Here is a 17,946-nt window from a genome sequence, read left to right on the forward strand (position 1 = left end):
CATTAACAGCATAACAAACAAAACACCATCACACAATGATCTCCTTCCAATCCACATCCCCAGACAGACGCTTTGTCTCTGACAAGTACATTCCACACATAAACAGTATTTAGCATACATAATTAGAGGTCTGGGAGCAGACCTGGATTAACACCTTTACACAAGGACAATGAAATGTCTTCCAGGCCCTGACTCAATTAGCATGTCACTAGTCAGGGCTAAGCATAGAAATGAGTCATAGAATATTCTTTGCAGGCATTAAGGAATATACTGTAAATCACTGTCCACGCCAAAACAATCCAACATGTGTACCCCATCTCCTGGCTCAATCTGTGCCCAAAAGTGACTCCTGTTACAGCGGGTTTCCATGGAGAGGTAAGTATACTCACACTCAGGTTTCTCGGCAGGAAAACACTGCAGAGAATCTCACGATGAGAAAATAGAGAGCATATTCTCTATTTTTCTCGTCTGGATTCTGGGCAGTTTTCTTGACGAGAAACCTCAAAGCCTCGTACACACGCTCGGTTTACTCGGCAAGAAAGCTCTGCCAGCAGTTTTCTTGCTGGTTCTTGCAGAGAAAACCAAGTTGTGTGTACGAGGCTATACAGTGCATAATGCTACTCGATTTTTAACTAGATGTTGTGCATCAATAAAAGTATTTTGTGTTTTTTTTTATTTATTTTTTATTTTTATCCTATCTGGTGTGGTTGTGCCCACAAAGTCCATGAACTGTGGTTCAACTTTTGTGACCATTTAGGAAAAGAAACATGGCTGACCGTTGTTGGTGACCACGAAGGCCTGGAATAGGACAGTGAAGTTAAGCATAACTAGCGTTCTTGGGAATAATCACGTGAAACAGTGTATGGAGGAGACAGAAGACCCTGGACCAGAAAGAAAGCAATTTCAGGCATGGTCACCATATACAGGGGCCTCACCTTGCTGACCACAACCTCAGAAACCTCTATCAGGGTAGTTTCGGGTTTGCAAAGGCATGGGGAAAATTGCATTCATTGCTTTCCCGTAGAGTTTCTCAGAATCTTCACCATTAATAAAATTGCTTCAGTAATGAACCTATGGACACTGATGGTCCACACACTTTGAAAAGCACTGAGTTGGTACTGAAACATTTATTCCCTTGTCCCTCACATTATATGTGCACAAGCACCCAAGTGACCCTAAATATTGCCAAAAACACACGAGAGTATGAACTTCTACTTTATATCTCTTTATATTACAGTGCCTTCATTGGTTGCTTTGGCACGGAGCAGATATCAGTGACGTGACAACAAGAGGGTGGACTGCGGCTCACTTATCCGCCATTAGAGGCCAAGATGCGTGCATGCAGGTATGTCATTGTGTGAGAACTGCTTGGATTTGGTCCTCAACCCTCTGGGTCTTTATGCATCTTCTTTGTTTAGTAAGCTAGTGAATCTTAACACTTTCTCCTGACTTTCTGTACCAGTTGCATGTCTGTCTCTCAAGTTGGGTACACACGTATCAAAATTCAGCCGGTTCAAAAGAAGCCGATCATTAGACCAGTTTCTGTTGAACGATCTTGCTGGAAAACCTGCATTCAATCAGCTGCTGCAGCCAATGGCTGCAGGGCTGATCAGTGTATTCTGATGGGGGGGGGGGGGAGAAATGTATGAAATATTAAATAATAATCATGATTGTTTTACACATACCAATTGTGGCCACTGTGGTGTGAGACTGTTTACAACGTTGGGCCAGATTCACGTACCTGGGCGCATCTTTGTGCGGGCGTAGCGTATCTTATTTACGCTACGCCGCCGCAACTTAGAGAGGCAAGTGCAGTATTCACAAAGCACTTGCTCTGTAAGTTGCGGCGGCGTAGTGTAAATTGGCCGGCGTAAGCCCGCCTAATTTAAAGTAGGAAGCAGGTGGGCGTCATCTATTTAAATTAAGCGTGACCCCATGTAAATTAATGGCCGGTCGAACTGGGCATGCGTGCGCGTTCTCAGAATCACGTCGTATATACTCCCTAAGATATGTCGGCGCAATGCCTAGGACGTAAACCTAACTTACGCACAGCCCTATTCATGTACGACTTACGTAAACAACGTAAATTTCAACGGTCGTTCCGACGTCCATACTTTAAGCCCCCATTCACACCTAGGCGTTTTTACGCCTGTAGTGCTACGCCGCTGCCGCCAGAGGGATGAAAACACATGTCCCTCTATGGAGATGGTTCACATCTCCACGCTGAACGCCGGACGCCTGCCGCCTGAAAAAAGGTCCCGGACCTTTTTTTCAGGCGGCTTTCGGCGTTCGGCTAGGAGATGGGAACCATCTCCATAGAGGGGGTCAATCTGGGGCACATCTAGGCGGACAATACTGGCGTTTTGTCGCCGCAAATCGCGGTACAAAACGCCGCTATTTGTACCGCGATTTGCGGCGACAAAACGCCGCAAATTTGTCTGCCTAGGTGTGAATGGAGCCTTACATGACTTACCCCTGCTTTATGAGGGGTAGAGTTACACCGGTCATACGCCTTACGTAAACAGCGTACCTTCGTTTATCGGTGTATCTAGGTGATTTGCATATTTATAATGGGAATGTTGAATGCGTCCAGCGTAACTATGCGCCCACGATACGCCGGCGTAGGCAAGTTACGTCGGATGGCTGAAGCCATGTTTTTGGACGTATCTTGCTTTGTGAATCGGGGTAAAGATGCGACAGCGCACATTTGAAATTACGGCAGCGTATCTGGAGACGGCGTAGAAGCTTTCTGAATCTGGCCCGAAGTGTGAAAATGTAAGATGGTTTAAAGCGGAGTTCCACTCATGTTTTAGTTTATTAAAAGTCAGCAGCTACAAAAAGCATAGCTGCTGACTTTTAATAAACCGACACTTACCTGCCTCATGGTCCAGCGATGCAGCCGGCCAGAGGCTCGCTCCTCTCCCCCTCCTCTACATCGCGGCGTCATCGTAACTGTGGGCACCCGGCCGTGACAGCTTACGGCTTCACAGTCGGGCGCACACAGCGCATTCACGAGTCGCGCTGCGCTCTCCTATTGGCCAGCCGATCTTCTGGGACCTGAGTTGTGTCCCAGAAGATCACTGGCAGGGAGGGGTCGCCTACGGCGAGAGGAGGAATCACCTAGGCGGCCCAAAAAAGGAAGCAGGAAGTGGAAAAAGAAGTCCCACTAAAAGTAAGGTAAACGCTTCCCTCCCAAAAAAATGATATGCCAAACGTGGCATGTTAGGGGGAGAGGAGTGCTTAACCACTTGAGACCCGCGCTATTGACAAAAGACGTCAACAGCGCGGTTCTCAGGTGCCAACTGGACGTCTTTGGACGTTATTTGAAAGCATTACCCGCGCGCGCCACTGGGGGGCGCACGGCGGGTAACCACTGTGCCGCCGCATCGCTGGGGACCCGATGCGTGTACCTGGCGGCGGCGATGTCCGCCGGGTACACGCGATCGTCGGTGACACAGCCGGTAACAGCAAGGACGTGGAGCTGTGTGTGTAAACACAGAGCTCCACGTACTGCCAGAGGAGAGGAGACCGATCTGTGTCCCTTGTACATAGAGACACAGCATCGGTCACCTCCCCCAGTCACCCCCCTCCCCCCACACAGTTAGAACACACCCAGGCTACACATTTAACCCCTTCCTCACCCCCTATTGTTAACCCCTTCCCTGCCAGTCACATTTATACAGTAATTAGTGCATTTTTATAGCACTGATCGCTGTATAAATGTGAATGGTCCCAAATTTGTGTCGAAAGTGTCCGATACGTCCGCCGCAATATCGCAGTCCCAATAAAAATCGCAGATCGCCGCCATTACTAGTAAAAAAAAAAATAATGAAAAAAAATCATAATTCTGTTCCCTATTTTGTAGGCGCTATAACTTTTGCGCAAACCAGTCGCTTATTGCGATTTTTTTTTTTTTTTTTTACAAAAATACGTCCAAAAATACGTATTGGCCTTAACTGAGAAAAAAAATAGTTTTTTTTTTAAAAAAAAATTGGATATTTATTATAACAACAAGTAAAAAAAATATATATTTTTTTTAAATTGTCGCTCTTTTTTTGTTTATAGCGCAAAAAATAAAAACCGCAGAGGTTTTGTTTGGGAGCCACGTCGCACGACCGCGCAAATGTCAGTTAAAGCGACGCAGTGCCGGAAGCTGAAATTTCGCCTGGGAACGAAGGGGGTTTATGTGCCCAGTAAGCAAGTGGTTAAAGCAGAAGTTCCACTTTTGGGTGGAATTTCGCTTTAAGATGCAATTTTTTTAGTGATGCAGCAAATGATTACATTATTGCTATTTATTATTTGTAGCAGCAGCCAAACGTTTATATGCAGTCATAGTGCCTTTTGGTGTTTTATGTACAGTCATTTTATTTTGCAGGCTCTTGTCCTTAGTGGGGCAAACCTTTTAGCTAAAGATGACCGGCAGTGCTGCCCCACTCACCTGGCGGCGGCCCATGGCCACTCATTCACTCTACAGACCATACTACGTAGTGGCACAGTAAGTAGTATTATTACTAATGCTCATAATACTGTTAAGTACTGATGCTCAGTGTCATTCAACCACTTGCTATGAGTCCAGGCAGCAATGGAGACACCACCTGGTGTAGTATAATCGCGCAGCCTGAGCCCGCGGTAAAACTGAGGAAACGGAGATGATCAAGAGGGACAGCTAGAAATAATGTATGTATATGTTGCTCACCCCCTAAAGGGCCCGCTAATTTGCTCCCAGTAGGTCCTGACATTTTTGGACATGTTTTTTCTTTTTTGGCTTTTTCCTTGTTCAGGTGCACCCAATCTTTGGAGATCAGGACCTAATTGTGTGGAAGATCTTCCAAAGACAATTCTAAGGCTCTGATTGGTAGCCTGTTTTTCAATCTTTCCTCTACACACGCTTGGGTCTTGTTCACTTAACTATGACTAAGCATCGATTGATGTGAAACGCGTTAGCTATTCTCCCCTGTTTCTCCATGATTTGACTGCTGTACACTGTATTTTATTTTATTTTCCACAATAAAGATGCCTTTTTCATGGTGTGTGGCCGTGAAGGATATTTTTCCTCATCAAACTTGTGCAGAGCCAGCAACTGTCAGCTGCTAGTACCGCGGGATACTTTACTGTGATGGTTCGAGAGCGGCAATCCTTTTCTCTAAGGGTCTTTTCCCAGTAGGTGCACTAGTCGCCATGCGCACAGTCTCAGTCACTTCTCCGGCTCAATGATCAGTCTAGGGCTGTAATGGCGAACCTTGGCACCCCAAATGTTTTGGAACTACATTTCCCATGATGCTCAACTACGCTGCAGAGTGCATGAGCATCATGGGAAATGTAGTTCCAAATCATCTGGTGTGCCAAGGTTCGCCATTACTGGTCTAGGGGTATTCTTTTTTGATGCCATAAGTAAAACAATCAGTGCGAGAGATTTTTTTGCAATAATATAGTGACAGTAGTGACTCCCCAGTTGATGTCTTTCTTAGACGAAACGCGTCGGGTTACACGCCAGCTCCAGCTGTACATACCACGCTCTTGGACTGTTTGTTTCGGATTTCTTTGGATTTTTACATTTTTTTGTGGAGCTTTTTTAAGATTTTAATAAATTCCATTTTTGGATCTACACTATGTGGAGGACCTTTCCTTTTTTTACATATATCTGACACCTGGAAAAATCCTTTTGGTTTGGATATCTAAACCCGCCATATCGGATCCCTGCTTTGGAGTCACCTATCTTGGATGAGGTGCAGTAGAGGAGAGAGGAGACGACCTGCGGTTCCGGGTTCCCTCGAGTCCCTGATTGGGATACAAGCGCAAGTGATCCACCACTGTAGGGTGAGTTGGATCCATATGTGAGGGTAAGGGGGGTTATCCCATCTCTGCCAGGGTATGTAGACTTATGAGCACAACTGTATGTCTGTTAGCGGCTCGCAGAACGATCATGCGCCACTGGATCAAACCATCTCCACCTTCCCTACAGGCTGCCAAGCGACCATTGCTGTCGCTTTTCCATATTGAAAGACTGGACACCATTGTCTTAAACTTTCGCTCTACTACTTGTTTTATTTTTTTTGCCAGGTGGTGGAAATATACGGAGTCTACGTTCACTATGGAAGAACTATCATTTATCGTACATCCATTCCGATATACTGACTGCTACTTGAAGCGAGATCTTGCTAATTCCCTGGGCAAACTCGAAATATCTGATCTGAATCCTCCCAACCCCCTGATGCTTTAACCCCTTCCCATTGCTCTAGGATTATTAAGCGGCCTCAATCCCCTTGCCTTGACTTCTGGCAGTCCTCATTTTATTACGTTTCATAGTTTGTTTTGTTGTGGTTGTGAATTCCATGATACAAAATATTTTACTGTTGCACTGTTTATGGGTAAATACACCCCTTTCCTCCCCCTCCGATACTACCTCTCCCCCCTCCTTCTCCCCCTCCTTCTCCTTCTTTCTCCCCCTCCTTCTCCTTCTTTCTCCCCCTCTTTCTCCCCCTCCTTCTTTCTCCCCCCTCTTTCTCCCCCTCCTTCTCCTTCTTCTCCTCCTTCTTTCTCCCCTCTCTTTCTCCCCCTCCTTCTCCTTCTTTCTCCCCCTCCTTCTCCTTCTTTCTCCCCCTCCTTCTCCCCCTCCTTCTCCTTCTTTCTCCCCCTCCTTCTCCCCCTCCTTCTCCTTCTTTCTCCCCCTCCTTCTCCCCCTCCTTCTCCTTCTCTCTCCCCCTCCTTCTCCTTCTTTCTCCCCCCTCCTTCTCCTCCCTCCTTCTCCCCCCTCCTTCTCCTTCTTTCTCCCCCTCCTTCTCCTCCCTCCTTCTCCCCCTCCTTCTCCTTCTCCCCCTCCTTCTCCTTCTCCCCCTCCTTCTCCTTCTTTCTCCCCCTCCTTCTCCCCCTCCTTCTCCTTCTTTCTCCCCCTCCTTCTTTCCCCCCCTCCTTCTCCTTCTTTCTCCCCCTCCTTCTCCTTCTTTCTCCCCCTCCTTCTCCTTCTTTCTCCCCCTCCTTCTCCTTCTTTCTCCCCCTCCTTCGCCTTCTTTCTCCCCCCTCCTTCTCCCCCCTCCTTCTCCTCCCTCCTTCTCCCCCTCCTTCTCCCCCTCCTTCTCCTTCTTTCCCCCCCTCCTTCTCCTTCTTTCTCCCCCTCCTTCTCCTTCTTTCTCCCCCTCCTTCTCCTTCTTTCTCCCCCTCCTTCTCCTTCTTTCTCCCCCTCCTTCGCCTTCTTTCTCCCCCCTCCTTCTCCCCCCTCCTTCTCCTCCCTCCTTCTCCCCCTCCTTCTCCCCCTCCTTCTCCTTCTTTCTCCCCCTCCTTCTCCTTCTTTCTCCCCCTCCTTTTCCTTCTTTCTCCCCCTCCTTCTCCTTCTTTCTCCCCCTCCTTTTCCTTCTTTCTCCCCCTCCTTCGCCTTCTTTCTCCTTCTCCTTCTTTCTCCCCCTCCTTCTCCTTCTTTCTCCCCCCTCTTTCTCCCCCTCCTCCTTCTCCTTCTTTCTCCCCCCTCCTCCTTCTCCTTCTTTCTCCCCCCCTCCTCCTTCTCCTTCTTTCTCCCCCTCCTTCTTCTCCTTCTTCTTTCTCCCCCTCCTTCTTCTCCTTCTTTCTCCCCCCTCCTCCTTCTCCTTCTTTCTCCCCCCTCCTCCTTCTCCTTCTTTCTCCCCCCTCCTCCTTCTCCTTCTTTCTCCCCCCTCCTCCTTCTTTCTCCCCCTCCTTCTTCTCCTTCTTCTTTCTCCCCCTCCTTCTCCTTCTTCTTTCTCCCCCTCCTTCTTCTCCTTCTTCTTTCTCCCCCTCCTTCTTCTCCTCCTTCTTTCTCCCCCTACTTCTCCCCCTCCTTCTTTCTCCTTCTTTCTCCTCCTTCTTTCTCCCCCTCCTTCTCCTCCCTCCTTCTCCCCCTACTTCTCCTTCTTTCTTCCCCCCTCTTTCTCCTTCTTTCTTCCCCCCTCTTTCTCCCCCTCCTTCTCCTTCTTTCTCCCCCTCCTCCTTCTCCTTCTTTCTCCCCCCTCCTCCTTCTCCTTCTTTCTCCCCCCTCCTCCTTCTCCTTCTTTCTCCCCCTCCTCCTTCTCCTTCTTTCTCCCCCTCCTTCTTCTTCTCCTTCTTCTTTCACCCCCTCCTTCTTCTTCTCCTTCTCCTTCTTTCTCCCCCTCCTCCTTCTCCTTCTTTCTCCCCCTCCTTCTTCTCCTTCTTTCTCCCCCTACTTTCTCCCCCTTCTTTCTCCCCCTCCTTCTCCTCCTTCTTTCTCCCCCTCCTTCTTCTCCTTCTTTCTCCCCCTCCTTCTTCTCCTTCTTTCTCCCCCTCCTTCTTCTCCTTCTTTCTCCCCCTCCTTCTAGCCACTACTTACCCCTGGTTATCCTAGACATTGGTTAAATACTGTGATTTAGAGCTCCTCAGCTCTAAATTTTCTACTTCGTACTTGTTTATACTGTAACAATCGAATAAATATTTAACAAAATAAAAAAGAAGTTCCTCAGTAAGTTTCAGCAGAATAGGCCCCCAATCTAGCACAGCTGGGGCCTCAATGAGCCAATGAGGAAACAAAACCGCACTGCCCAGAAGGGCAGCAGACCTTCAGGCTGGGATCTCCGAGTCCTAGACAAGAACACCTCTGTTCCAAGCCCTAAACTATTTATGCTCCCTCCCAGCCATCATCTGAGCATTCTTCCCCCAGAGATTAGTTGGAATTGCATAAATATTCAGCTGCTGATTTGACTTGACTCTCCCAGCCCACTACTTTCCAGAACCCTCCAAAAGGCAGGGGGAAGCAGTCAGTCCGGCAACCAGTGAGACACAGAACGGCCCAAAATAATCATACGTGGCTCAACTGCAAGTAGAGCTAAGAACTAGTTTACATAACTTGCCACCTATCAAGTAGGGTCCTACACATTTTTTTTTAAATTAGGTGAAAGGGAAAGGAGGCCCTGGGGAGGGAGAAGTTAACTTACAGACCAAACTACATTTTTAGTTTAAAAATGTGCCGGTGTATGTCTCCTCGGCCACAATCTTCTTTCCTTTCCTGTTAACAATTATTTTTGTATGTTGACTGGTATGCTACTATGCATCGGGCCCCAGGGGAAGATCAGAAAAAGATGGCAGAGGGGGGAAGATCACAAGGGAAGGGTGCAAGTCTTCTGTGCATACTTTTAATGCATATTTCTTTCAAACAGGATACAAGCAGTCCTGATGTGAATGGTTGGATACCGGTTCACTATGCTGCCTTCCATGGCCGACTTGGTTGTTTACAGCTCCTCGTAAGATGGGGAGCTTCTGTAGAAGACACAGATCACAATGGAAACACTCCAGGTATTAATGCTAAACCGACTCTTGCTTTTAATCGGGGATGGAATACATGGGTTGCACCATGTGCACCTGTTGGGCCTTCGTTGTAGCTTAAACACTTCCCGCCCAACGACGTGATATGACATCATCGACTTTGAGTGGGGATATCTGAATGACGGGTGCATCTGTAGCAGGGGTCAAGTCCTGGGGAAAAAAGTGTGGGAACTCCCACCCAAGATCCACTCCCTCACCAAAAAAAAAAAGATACTTCCTCGATGCTGCAATGTCTCCTGGGAGCTTTTGTCATTGTTCCCAGGAGACATTGCGGAGGTCTGCCGCGAGTTATCGCGGGATTTAGAAAGAAGCAATCTCCCAAGAGACATTGCGGCATTGGTTATACCCGCACACTACCTGATGAATCCATATACAGGAAGCGGCCAGTAACATAAAGGATTACTAAGGTTCGCTTGCCCCTGACAGTGACTCGAGCTGGGCATCGCCGCTTAGTGAAGGATTGGCTCAGGCGGCTCGGCTGCTCTAGTCTTGCAAAGGGAACTGAGTTCCTGCTGTGAAAAAAGTGCAGGAACTCCGTTCCCGCAGGACTTGAGCCCTGATCTATAGGCAATAGTCAGATATCTTCTTTCAGAGCCGGTGATTCCCTGCACTCTAAGAACAATCATAGTGGCTGTTCAGCAGCTTGATTGTTCTTACAGGCAGCGGGAGGCGACGTCCCCCCCTCCCACCGCACTCCAGTGCTTCTCCCGGATTGCCCGTACGATCGGCGAGAGGGAGAAGGAATTGGTCCATACCGAAAGTTAACCATAGAAAATCCAGATGGCCCCCCCTGGACCCCCTCTGATCTTTTGGGGGTCCAGGCGCGATGTTACGTCTGGTCTCTGCATTTGATTTTTTTTTACCGCCTCAGCTGGGGAGCCAGGGTCGTTTTTTAGCTAGCAGTACCGCTCCAAAAGTCCTGCTAGCCGCATCTTTGGAGCAGTGAGAGGAGCGGGGTGTTAACTGCTTCTCCGCCACTCCTTCCCATTGAAAGCAACGGGAAACTGTGGCTATACAGCTGGCAATGCGCCTCTGCAGGGGTGCATCACAGGCTGTATTAACCCTTTTCGGCTCCCAGCGGGGGGTATAACCGCACCGCTAGCGTCTGGATACCGCCGCAATTCCGACAGTAAAGCGCCGCTAAAAATAGCGGCACTTTACCGCCACCACACTTCCCGCCCCAGTGTGAAAGGGGCCTTATGCCGTGTACACACGACCATTTTTAATGGTCTAGAAAAAACAAAGTTTTTTTCGACCTGATTCTTGTCAAGCCTGCCTTGCCTACGCACGATCGTTGAAAAAAAAATGCTTGAGCAAAGCGCGGTGACGTACAACACGTATGACGGCACTATAAAGGGGAAGTTCCATTCAGATGGCGCCACCCTTGGGGCTGCTTTTGCTGATTTCGTGTTAGTAAAAGTTTGGTGAGAGACGATTCGCGCTTTTCAGTCTTCATGCTTTTCAGTCTGTTACAGCGTGACGAATGTGCTATCTCCATTACAAACGCTAGTTTTACCAGAACGAGCGCTCCCGTCTCATAACTTGCTTCTGAGCATGCGGGTTATTTTCACGTTTGTTAAAGCCCACACACGAGCGTTTTTTACAACGTGAAAAACGACGCAAAAAAATTTAGCATGTTCTAAATTTTTAATGCCCATTTTTCACGTCATGAAAAATGCTCAGGAGCCCGCACACCAACGTTTTTAATGTCATTTTTCACATCGTGAAAAAGACGTGTGTACGCGGCATTAGAGCGAGAGCAATAATTCTAGTGCTAGTAGTCCTCTGTAACTCTAAACAGGTAACCTGTAAAAATGTTTAAAGCGTTGCCTATGGGGATTTTTAAGTACCGAAGTTTGGCGCCATTCCATGAGTGTGCGCAATTTCAAAGCGTGACATGTTAGGTATCTATTTACTCAGCGTAACATCATCTTTTGGATTAGGGAAAAAATTGGGCTAACTTTACTGATTTATTTATTTATTTATTTATTTTATGTATTTAATACATGATACTCTTTAAAAAAAAAAAAACACGTTTGAAAATGTACTGCGCAAATACCGTGCAACGACCACCAACATAAGATGCAAAAAAACATAAGATGCATATACTATGACTATTCTCAGGCCATGTCAGTCTGGTCACATGATCACCTCCCCTGTGTCAACTAGCAGCAGCTGTAGGGGAGAGGAGGAAGAACCGACAGTGCTCTGGATTGAGACAAGTACACACTATGGAGGGATATGCTTTGTTCATATTTCATGTGTGAGGTTTACAACCACTTTAACCACTTGTCCACCGGGCCTATTTTGGCACTTCTCTCCTTCATGTAAAAATCAAAATTGTTTTGCTAGAAAATTAATCAGAACCCCCAAACATTATATATATTTTTTAGCAGACACCCTAGGGAATAAAATGGCGGTCATTGCAACTTTTTTTCTGGCACGGTATTTGCGCAATAATTTTTCAAACGCCTTTTTTGGGGAAAAAAAACTGTTTCATGAATTAAAAAATAACAAAACAGTAAAGTTAGGCCAATTTTTTTGTATAATGTGAAAGATCATGCAGAGTAAATAGATACCTAACATGTCACGCTTTAAAATTGCGCACACTCATGGAATGGCGCCAAACTTCGGTACTTAAAAATCTGCATAGGTGACGCTTTAACATTTTTTACAGGTTACTATTTTCGAATTACAGAGGAGGTCTAGTGCTAGAATAGTTGCACACGCTCTAACGCACATGTGAGGTTTGAACGGCGTGTACATATGTGGGCGGGACTTGCATGCATGTTCGCTTCTGCGCGCGAGATAACGGGGACAGGGGCGCTTTGAAAAAAAATTATTAATTTTATTTTATTTTTACACTTTTTTTTTACATTTTATTTTTTTATTTTTTTATTTTTTTATCACTTTTATTCCTATTACAAGGAATGTAAACATCCCTTGTAATAGGAATGTGTGTGACAGGTCCTCTTTATGGAGAGATGTGGGGTCAATAAGACCCCACATCTCTCCTCCAGGCTTACAAGCATGAAATCGGTGAAAAAGAAATCACCGATCTAATGCCGACAGCCACAATTCGTTTACTTCCGGGTATCGGGCGTGACGTCATAATGTCGCGCCCGGGCCTCCAACGGTCAAAGAGGTGACTGGTGACTATCAGTCATCTCTATGGTTTCCAGGCAGTGCCGACCGATTCTCCGGGCACCCGATGGCACGGGAGAGCCCGGAGAAGCACCGGATGGTGGTGGGAGGGGGGGGGTTGTCCCCTCCCGCTGCCTACAAGAACGATCAAGCGGCGGAACCGCCGCTTTGATCGTTCTTATCGTGCACAGAATCGCGGCTGAACACGGCGATATCTGAATGATGCCTGTAGCTGCACCCATCATTCAGATATCCCCGCACAAAGTGGAGGACGTCATATGACGTCCTCCCGTGGACAAGCGGTTAAACTCTCCGCTACCTGAAAATGAAATAGCCGTTTTGGATGAACAGATACTTCTACAATGATTTGATACTTTTTACCAGATTTATTACAGCAAGAGAAGAGCAAGGAGAAGGTAGACCGCATGCTTTCTTTTTTCTATGGTGGTTATTAAATCTGTATGGTAATAAGAAAAGATATTGGATTTCTTTTAGTAAGAATTTTTTTTATCTTTTCTCCCTAAAGTACATCTAGCAGCCATGGAAGGTCACCTGCACTGCTTCAAATTCCTTCTCAGTAAAGTTGTGAGTGTAACCCGAGCATTGGAAGCGAGGAACAGCAATCAGGACGCCCCGAGAGACCTGGCCCGCCGCTTCTATAAAGAGAGGATTACACAGTACATCGATGGTGTGGAATATGAGAGAGATCATCCAGAGGAACACGAGAGTGAGTACTTCTATACCCAAGTCCATCCTCCATGGAAATCTACAACAAAATGGCTTCAGACACCCAGTGAAAAGCTTGAGGACTTAAAGGGGATGTAAACCCAAAAAACAGACTTCCAGGTAAAGACCAAAGTCCTTGCTCGAGTGACAGGTTATTTACATATCTCGTGCACTAGCTTGCAGACATGCACAGCTTCTTGTCTATGTATATTCTGATGGCTGTTTACACTGAACTGTGGATCACCCCATATTTTGAAAACATTTAATCAAAACACAGGAAAGACAGCCAATCCTGGGAGAGCTGGATGGGAGAGGAGAGGAGGAGAGGGGAGGGGGATGTGAATTGTGCACTTTACAGAAGCTGTGCATGTCTGCAAGCTAGTGCACGAGATATGTAAATAACCTGTCACTCAAGCAAGCACTTTGGTCTTTATCTGGAAGTCTGTTTTATTTCACTGAACAATAAAAAGAGGATTGCTCAGCGCTGGATTAACTCTGTGTGGCAAGACTTGGCACAGATGATAGGAAATCCTATTCTCTACATTGTGACATAAAATAAAAAAAAACACTTTAAAGAATATGTAAACCCAACATTTCATATTCCTGATATGTGCCTGCTGTACCATGTACAGCATCTCACATTTATGTAAATATTTTATTCTATCTTTTCATGTGACAACACTGAAGAGATGACACTTTGCTACAATGTAAAGTAGTGAGTGTACAGATTGTATAACAGTGTAAATTTGCTGTCCCCTCAAAATAACTCAACACACAGCCATTAATGTCTAAACCACTGGCAACAAAAGTGAGTACACCCCTAAGTGAAAATGTTCAAATTGGACCCAAAGGGCCAGATCCACAAAAGAGATACGACGGAGTAACTGCTGTTACTCCATCGTATCCCTTGTCCTAACTTTGGAACTGATCCACAGAAGCAGTTTTCCAAAGTTAGGACGAAGATCCGGCATGTGTAATTGAATTACACTGCCGAATCTTAGGATGCAGTACCGCATCCGCCGCTGGGGGCATTTCGAGTCGAAATGCCGCTTCTAGTATGCAAATTAGCACTTAGGGCGATCCACAAAGCTTTTCAGCTTCGTTTTTTCGCCGTAAGTTTTAGTTTGCAAGTGTAAAACTAGGGCTGGTGTTACAAAGTGTAAAGTTAGTAACACCATGTAAAAGCCCATTCAAGCGACGGCATTTGGTATGCATTCCTGAGGGAGAACTCCACGGCAATTTGTAAAATCAAAACCGGCATGGGTTCCCCCCCCCAGGAGCATACCAGGCCCTTAGGTCTGGTATGGGTTGTAAGGAGACCCCCCCTACGCCGAAAAATCGACGTAGGGGGTCCCCCTACAATCCATACCAGACCCGTATCCAAAGCACGCTACCCGGCCGGTCAGGAATGGGAGTGGGGACGAGCGAGCGCCCCCCCCCCCCTCCTGAGCCGTGCCAGGCCGAACATGCCCTCAACATGGGGGGGTTGGGTGCTCTGGGGCAGGGGGGCGCACTGCGGGCCCCCCCACCCCAGAGCACCCTATCCCCATGTTGATGAGGACAGGACCTCTTCCCGACAACCCTTGCCGTTGGTTGTCGGGGTCTGCGGGCGGGGGCTTATCGGAATCTGGGAGTCCCCTCAAATAAGGGGGCCCCCAGATACCGGCCCCCCACCCTAAGTGAATGGATATGGGGTACATCGTACCCCTACCCATTCACCTGGAGGCAAAAAGTTAAAGTTATTAAACACACAACACAAGGGTTTTTAAAATAATTTATTAGTCTGCTCCGGAGGCCCCCCCTGTCTTCTTTATTAGCTCTAATACCAGGGGGGGCTTCTTCTTCCCCTCTCCGGGGGTCTTCTCCGCTCTCCGGGGGGGTTTCTTCTTCCGCTCTCCGGGGGGGGGGGGTCTTCTCCGCTCTCCGGGGGTCTTCTTCTATCTTCGCCGCTCTCCGCTGTTGACTCGGCGCACCCCGGTTCTTCTCCTTCAGCGCTGGCTGCCTGCTATCTTCGTGTTAGCTCAATTACTAACAGGCAGCCAGCGCGGTCTTCTGTGACGTCATCTTCTTCTCTTCTCTTCTCTTCTTCTCCCTTCTTCCGATGTTGACTCGACGCCTCTTCTCACTGCAATGATGGAAGCGCGCCTTGCATCCCATTTATATAGGCATCACCGTCCCATCATGCTCCGGTAGGTACCCACGTGGTGGGTGCCTACCCACGTGCACCCACCACGTGGGTACCTACCGGAGCATGATGGGACGGTGATGCCTATATAAATGGGATGCAAGGCGCGCTTCCATCATTGCAGTGAGAAGAGGCGTCGTGTCAACATCGGAAGAGGGGAGAAGAACAGAAGAGAAGAACATGACGTCACAGAAGACCGCGCTGGCTGCCTGTTAGTAATTGAGCTAACACACGAAGATAGCAGGCAGCCAGCGCTGAAGGAGAAGGCACCGGACAGCTGGAGAAGAACCGGGGTGCGCCGAGTCAACAGCGGAGAGCGGCGAAGATAGAAGAAGACCCCCGGAGAGCGGAGAAGACCCCCCCCCCGGAGAGCAGAAGAAGAAACCCCCCCGGAGAGCGGAGAAGCCCCCCCCCGGAGAGCGGAAGAAGAAACCCCCCCGGAGAGCGGAGAAGACCCCCCCCGGAGAGCGGAAGAAGAAGCCCCCCCCGGAGAGCGGAGAAGACCCCCGGAGAGCGGAAGAAGAAGCCCCCCCTGGTATTAGAGCTAAAGAAGACAGGGGGGGCCTCCGGAGCAGAATAATAAATTATCTTAAAAACCCTTGTGTTGTGTGTTTAATAACTTTAACTTTTTGCCTCCAGGTGAATGGATAGGGGTACGATGTACCCCATATCCATTCACTTAGGGTGGGGGGCCGGTATCTGGGGGCCCCCTTATTTGAGGGGACTCCCAGATTCCGATAAGCCCCCGCCCGCAGACCCCGACAACCAACGGCAAGGGTTGTCTGGAAGAGGTCCTGTCCTCATCAACATGGGGACAGGGTGCTCTGGGGTGGGGGGGCCCGCAGTGCGCCCCCCTGCCCCAGAGCACCCAACCCCCCCATGTTGAGGGCATGCGGCCTGGCACGGCTCAGGAGGGGGGTGGGCGCTCGCTCGTCCCCACTCCCTTTCCTGACCGGCCGGGTAGCGTGCTTTGGATACGGGTCTGGTATGGATTGTAGGGGGACCCCCTACGTCGATTTTTCGGCGTAGAGGGGGTCTCCTTACAACCCATACCAGACCTAAGGGCCTGGTATGCTCCTGGGGGGGGAACCCATGCCGGTTTTTTCTTTGAAAATTGGCATGGAGTTCTCCCTCAGGAATGCATGCCGAGCGACGCTGTCAAATTTTTTTTTTTTTCCTGACGCAACTTTTTTAAGCCGGCGCGATCCACAAAACTCGGCGTAACGTAACTTCGCGCATGCGCAGTACGGCCGGCGCGGGAGCGCGCCTCATTTAAATGGGACTCGCCCCATTTGAATAGGAACGCCTTGCGCCGGCCGGATTTAAGTTACACAGCCTGAAATTTCTAGGTAAGTGCTTTGTGGATCGGGCACTTAGGTAGAAATTTTAAGGCAGTGTAACCTAAATGGGATTTTTTAAGTTGCGCCAGGTTTTTGTGGATCTGGCCCAAAGTGTCAATATTTTGTGTGGCCACCATTATTTTCCAGAACTGCCTTAACCACTTGACAACTGGGCACTTAAACACCCTTAATAACCAGACCAATTTTCAGCTTTTGGTGCTCTCACGTTTTGAATGACAATAACTCAGTCATACAACACTGTAACCAAATTAAATTTTTGTCCTTTTTTTCCCCACAAATAGAGCTTTCTTTTGGTGGTATTTGATCACCTCTGCGTTTTTTTTTTTTTTTTTCGCTATTAATGAAAAAAGAACGAAAATGTTGTAAAAAAATGCATTTTTCTTCATTTCTATCATATCATTTTGTAAAAAATGAACTTTTCCTCATACATTTGGCCTAAAATGCATACTGCTACATATTTTTGTTAAAAAAAAAAAAAAATTTGGATATTATTTAGTCTGGGTGAAAGTTATAGGGTCTACAAGCTATGGTACCAATTTCTGAAAATTGAACAATTTGATCACACCTGAAGTACTGACAGCTTCTCTCATTTCTTGAGACCCTAACAAGCCAATAAAGTACAAATACCCCCCAAATGACCCCTTTTTGGAAAGTAGACATTCCAAGGTAGTTAGTAAGAGTCATAGTTAGTTTTTTGAAGTTGTCATTTGTTCCCACAATTCTTTGCAAAATCAAGATTTTTTTTTTTTTTTTTTCATACCAATATTGTCATTATAACAGGTTATTTCTCTCACATGGCATGTATATTCCACAAATGGCACCCCAAAATATATTCTGCTGCTCCTCCTGAGTATGGCGATACCACATGTGTGAGACTTTTACACAGCGTGGCCACATACAGAGGCCCAACACCGAAGTAGCAACTTCAAGCATTCTAGGAGCATAAATTACACATCTAATCTCTCAACCACCTATTACACTTTTGAAGGCCCTGGAGCACCAGGACAATGGAAACGCCCACAAAGTGACCCCATTTTGGAAAGCTAACACCCCAACGTATAATCTAAGAGGCATAATGAGTCTTTTGAACAGTTCATTTTTTTCCAGATGTTTTTGGAAAATGTGGAAAAAAATAAAAACGCATTTTTTTTTACAGAAAGTTGTCCATTTATAGGATATTTCCAACACATAGCATGTACATAGAAAAAATTACACCCCAAAATATATTCTGCTGCTCCTCCTGAGTAT

The 17,946-nt window shown here is 47.2% G+C and overlaps 1 protein-coding gene across 1 annotated transcript in view; it reads left to right on the forward strand.

Moving 5' to 3' along the window:
* ANKRD42 (ankyrin repeat domain 42) overlaps positions 1-17,946 on the forward strand; it is a 60,114-nt gene that overhangs the window by 6,927 nt on the left and 35,241 nt on the right. The window contains exons 3-6 of the mRNA XM_040339973.1: positions 1,238-1,345; positions 4,376-4,495; positions 9,117-9,252; positions 12,953-13,153. Of these exons, the coding sequence (XP_040195907.1) occupies positions 1,238-1,345; positions 4,376-4,495; positions 9,117-9,252; positions 12,953-13,153 (565 nt within the window). The remainder of the gene's footprint in view (positions 1-1,237; positions 1,346-4,375; positions 4,496-9,116; positions 9,253-12,952; positions 13,154-17,946) is intronic.

This window comes from Rana temporaria, chromosome 2 (genome assembly GCF_905171775.1).
Source record: "Rana temporaria chromosome 2, aRanTem1.1, whole genome shotgun sequence".
Classification (NCBI taxonomy): domain Eukaryota; kingdom Metazoa; phylum Chordata; class Amphibia; order Anura; family Ranidae; genus Rana; species Rana temporaria.